Source organism: Pinus tabuliformis, chromosome 1_1 (genome assembly GCF_031772625.1).
Source record: "Pinus tabuliformis cultivar Carrire ecotype Pingquan chromosome 1_1, CPIR1, whole genome shotgun sequence".
NCBI classification, from domain to species: Eukaryota; Viridiplantae; Streptophyta; class Pinopsida; order Pinales; family Pinaceae; genus Pinus; species Pinus tabuliformis.
The window spans coordinates 302,135,040-302,140,308 of NC_142297.1; the positions used below are offsets into that span (position 1 = coordinate 302,135,040).

The 5,269-nt window shown below is 33.0% G+C and overlaps 1 protein-coding gene across 6 annotated transcripts; it reads left to right on the forward strand.

Moving 5' to 3' along the window:
* Window positions 1-451: 451 nt before the first annotated feature.
* Window positions 452-2,951, forward strand: LOC149212753 (alpha-mannosidase At3g26720-like). Of its 6 annotated transcripts, none has more exons than XM_089390652.1 (5): window positions 452-837; window positions 985-1,176; window positions 1,618-1,706; window positions 1,836-2,044; window positions 2,247-2,951. In XM_089390652.1, exons 2-4 carry the CDS (start codon window positions 1,147-1,149, stop codon window positions 1,891-1,893), a joined length of 177 nt encoding a protein of 58 aa, XP_089246778.1. In that variant the 5' UTR covers window positions 452-837; window positions 985-1,146; the 3' UTR covers window positions 1,894-2,044; window positions 2,247-2,951. The 6 variants fall into 6 exon arrangements, 3 of the variants coding, with proteins under 3 accessions (XP_089246778.1, XP_089246776.1, XP_089246777.1); XM_089390650.1 differs by having other exon boundaries at window positions 1,896-2,044; XM_089390651.1 differs by having other exon boundaries at window positions 1,896-2,044; window positions 2,615-2,951.
* The last annotated feature ends 2,318 nt before the right edge of the window (window positions 2,952-5,269 follow it).

Sequence of the window (5,269 nt, forward strand, 5' to 3'; positions counted from 1 at the left end):
ACAAAATGAAACAGAAGGGTTTTCAGCCAAACGAATTCACGTTCAAGGCAGTTATAGATGCCTATAAAAGTGCTGGGAAGTTTTCTCTAGCCAGATTTGTTACCCAGGAGAGGGAGTTCATGCATCAGTTGCAAGATCATGGTCACGTTACATAAGATTATGCAGATCGGATTTCGAGCTCCATTTCATGTGCAAAGATTTGCTGTTGTGTCTTTTAACATTTTGTAAAATTGTAACAGGTTATCTTTTTGGGAAATTTAAATCTATGCTCCTTGTATAGAGAAATTGTGGATAAAAGGGTACTAGTAGTTCTTTTAGTGTATAAAAAAAATGCAAATAAAAAGACATTGGTCATTCCCTCCTCCAATATAAATTAAGGCTTCGAAAACAGACTGCAAGCTTTGGGTTTTTGAAGTGGGAAGTTTTGATATTTCTGCTTCACAATAATAAGAGTAATTAGGGTTTTGATATTTTATTTTGTATGACAAGAGAAAAGATGGGCATTATGGATGCTACTATTGTTGTTTCACCAGATAGATATGCACTTGTATTCGACAGATACTGAATCTGTCAATTTTTCTCTTCATATTCTGGTCAGAGATTAGTTACATCTTATTTAGCATAAAGCATTTCCCACTAATGGCTTCGTTCAGTATAGATTAAGGCTTTGAAGGCAGTCTGCAAGCTATTGGGTTTTGAAGTGGGAAGTTTTAATGTTTCTGCTTCACAACAGGAAGGGTATTCAGGGTTTTGATTTTTTAATTTGTATGACAAAAGCAGAAGAGCGCATTATGGATGCTATTATTGTTGTTTCAGAAGATCAATCAGGGTCATCAGGTAGGTAACTTGCTCTGTCTCTGGACAGCTTTTATTTATTTATTTTTTCAGTTTTAACAACATTGCTGCATGTTAGAGTATATAACCCCTTTTTATTTCAGATTTGTTCATGTTATTGATTATGTTAGTTTTGTGATAAATGTGCAGACTGTGATGTCCTGTTTGGCACAAGAAAAGCAGCAAAATGGTTCCGAGGATTGACTAAGATGAGAAATGATCAACTTCCTTTCTAGGCAAAATTCTTACCACAAAATTTGGATACCCGCCTAAAGGCTAAAACTTGGCAGAGTAGGAGATAATTTTTTAGTGATGTTCAAGGTATCAAGTACAAAAACTAAGGTACTTTTTGTTTGGTTGCATTTTGAATGCTAAAGATCTGGATAAAGTTCTGAAATCGAGTCATCTTTCAGTCCTTGTGAGTTGAAAAAGTCTTTTTATTTGATTACAAAATCATGTACTGGGAACAAATTATTTATTTCTCCTCTGTTAATATAGTTGAAAGCAGAGCTTTTCGTCTGATATAGGTTGTGTTTTACGAATTGTAAAAAATGAATGGATAAAGGAATAGATTTATTGTTTTTATGACCAAATTGGTCTGGCAGACCTTCCAGATACATATTCCTTTACGTGACAAGTTCATATTCCATGATTTGATATTTATGTTTGAGGAGTTCTCTAATAAGGTTTGAGAGTGAGTCTTGTTTCTCTTTCTGTAGTAGATTTTGGATGTGGTGATATTGAAATGAAATAATTCTGAGTCTCCAGTTCTTTTGTTGACAGGGCTTCTGTGTAAGGTGGTGGAGGGAGCAGAATAAGAAGAAGAAGAAAAGTGTTCAGAGGCTCGTGGCATCCGGGCAGCTTGAATTCATGTAATTTGGCTATTTTTTGAAATCTCTGAACTGAGATAAAAGTGTGTCTGTGCTATATATTGCGCTAGATATACATGAGGTTCTATTTCACTATAGTGAGTGTTTTAAATTCTAAAGCTGCTGACACAGTGATTTTACTGTTCTCTCTATTGCTGTCTACAAATGGGGGTTATGTTATGCACGATGAAGCAACTGCCCTGTAATATGTGGACATGACAGATCAAACAACTCTGGGGCACATATTTCTTAAGACGGAATTTGGCATTGTACCTCACACTAGATGAAAAGTAGATCTGTTTGGGCACTCGGTCGTTCAAGCTTATCTTCTATCTGCTGAGGTTTGTTGGTGGTCTTCCCTGTCTTCCTTTTTCTAGAATTTTGCTTCACGAACCCTGGAAACTGATTATATTGCATATCCTGATCCTTATTGGAAATCATGGCTTTGGAATCCCCACAACCATATATATGAAAAAACATGTATATATATATATATGGAAATGCATCTTACATTTCATTAATGAACTGAAAAAAATTATACAGGATGGAGCATTGATCATGGCATGCCAACTTTGGCTCAACCTCAAAAGGATCTACATTTCCTGTAAATATTTATCATGTCTGAAATCTAGATAAACATCTTTGATCCATGATATTTAACCAGGAGAGAATGCTTTTGAACAATCTGAAAGTTAACAAGAATAAGAAATTTGTACAAACTGGAAAAAAAAAATCTACGCACAGCTAGAAAATATTCCCTTTATATATTAATTTTTTGAACAAAGATTATTGGATCCTATCTAAAGTCTCTCAAGATTATTGGATCCTATCTAGTTAGATATTTCTTGGCTCTTTGACACAGCACATGATCCATCTATAAGGGTTTTGATACAAAACGTAATCCTTATCAGAAAGATCGATGCACTAACAAGTGGCCATGATTCAATGGTGAGGACATAATGCCCGACAAGAAGATGCTTCCATGAACCTGTTGAAAAGTTTTTGTAACTTAGCCCAAACCTCTTCCCTTAGCATGGAGGTATGATATGTCCTTATACAATGCTCATAAAATTGCATATGTGAGCACCATATGACCAATGGAGTTCTTAATTACAAAAGGGTTTGAGTTGTTATTTTGTTATTCTGGTTTTAGTTACATTCAACAGAAAATAAATTTTGTTTTGATTTGTGTAAAATAAATCTTTTATTGCAGGCATTATTGGAATAAAGAAAATGATTATTTTTGCATGAGGTGCCAAGTGTCACTATTGAAAATTTCTATAAAAGAGGGAGAAAGTTAGTGAGAAAGGGACTTTTTGAACACCCTACTATTGAATTAATATCCTAATGACATTGTGTACTTAGAGTAACTATCAATATTTGTGGTGATTTTAGTAAAAATGGAGGTCATGTTCTTCTGTTCATCTCCTAAATGGGTATTGAATTCCTTCTTCATCATAATGTTTGTAAGATTTATTTCTTTTTTTCGTAGGCTTTGGTGTCCTACTTTTGTAAGATTTATTTCTTTCTTTTGTAGGCTTTTGCTTTTAATTCCTACCTTTATGAGCTACAGTGCTTTAAAGGAAACTAGTCTTAGCCTTTTTCTCGATCTAGGTGGTTTGTAAGGAATAAAAATAAGATGTGACATACCTTAGTAGATGTTGTTACCTTTTTTTCCAGCTAGGCATACTTATATTTGTTCCTTAATGTTATTGCATCTAGGGTTAAATTAGAAAAGAACTTACTAATCTCTAAAATTTTAAATGCATACAATTACGGTTGTGAAAGCATACACTTGATTCTTCTTTACCTTCACTATGTTAAGACAATTTAGGTACATATAGGTTATAGTTTTAATGTTATAGTTAACGTGTTAGGTATTAAAGTTTATGTCTTGTAACATTTTAGGAGTTACAATGTGTTTATGATGAGAGTGTACTAGGGGTCATAATTTTTAGAATTCCTTGTGTTAAAAATCATATTGCACTATGGTTTACTTAATAATAGAGTTATTCCCTTAAGGATTATAAGGTAATAAATGCCATTTTTTCTTAATGGTAATAGTGGTTAGAAGTTGCATTTTGGAAGGGTTTGCAATTCTCCAAGAGTGATCAAAGTATATTATGGTTTATATGGGATATGGGACATATAAGTATTTTGACTTTCATAATGGTTTTTGGTTGAGACACATATTGTATTTGATATTATAGTGACCATAGTGGTGAAAGGTTACATTAAGAAAGGGAAACAATTAGTGGGGCTAATATATAGTGCAATACATATGAATATCTAATAATAAATTCATTATAAGTATTTTTATTCTTTACGAAAGTATTTTTTGTTGTATTTGTTTTCTTTAATTTTTGCCTTACGGCGTTTCCTTTGCAACATCTGATGCAAATGCTAGTTTATATTGTGTGAGTGATTAACCATAGTTTTTACGAATATTTACTATCAGTTGACTTATTTGCAAATTTAGTATTTACTTTTTATAACATTATTTATATTTTCTAAACCCATTAAATAGGTTCACTATAGATTTTACGAAAATCTATTGTGAGTTAGCTTTGTTACAAATTTAGCATTTATTTTTTATAATTAACAAGTATGAAACTCAACTTATTTAATTGATATTTTTATATTATTATTTTTTTATCTTTTTTCATTTGAGTACTTTTTTGCTTTTGCCATATAATGAGACACATTAACATGCTTTTACCCTCAAATAAAGAAGGCCAAATCCTTTAAAAAAATGAATCGTGACTTAAAATTCTCACAAAAAACTCCTTCAACAAATTCTAATTACTCATAAATCCATCATTCACACCAAAAACATCAATCCATCCTAATTCACACAATAGTCTTCATACTTCTTAATCCACCAACTCATCATTCATATTTTTTGTATTTTTTCTTGCTCAATCGACCTTGTTTATAAACAATTTTTCTTGTTAAACTTAGGCTTCTTCACCTTTCTGTTAACTTCAAGTGTCTTCTTACATGAAACTCTTATATCTATCCTGCTTGAGCCTTATGTCACTAATCTGCAGTCTCTCCAAAAATATCAGAGCTTAAACTCCTTAATTTGCTATTTAGAACTGTAGCTAAGTTTTAGTTTTTTGTTGTTTAATCTTGAGTTCTTCATGTATGAAAATTGAATTCCATCCCTGAATGAGGTTTTCAACTCAATCTTTGAGTGGACCTACTAATTTTAGGCAATCTGTGCATTTAGTTTGACTTCTGATTGGAGTTCCAAATTTGGCTAACTATTAAATATAGAAAAGTGCCAGATATATCATAATGGCAACAAATTGCCCACGTGCCTTGTACGTTGACCCCTTAACCGATATAACCAAGTTTCATGACCTCAGACCGATGTCACATGTGCCACGTGGCCTCTTGTGAGTCGTCCACCTACCACTTAGGAATTTCCCACTTGGCTACCTAAAAGGTCCAAATATGTCTAGCACATGTCCTCGATATAAATGCCACATGAACTCCCTAATGTCATGACGGTTGAGTTATGTCTAGCACCTATGTGCACATTTTCCCTTCTATCTATTAGC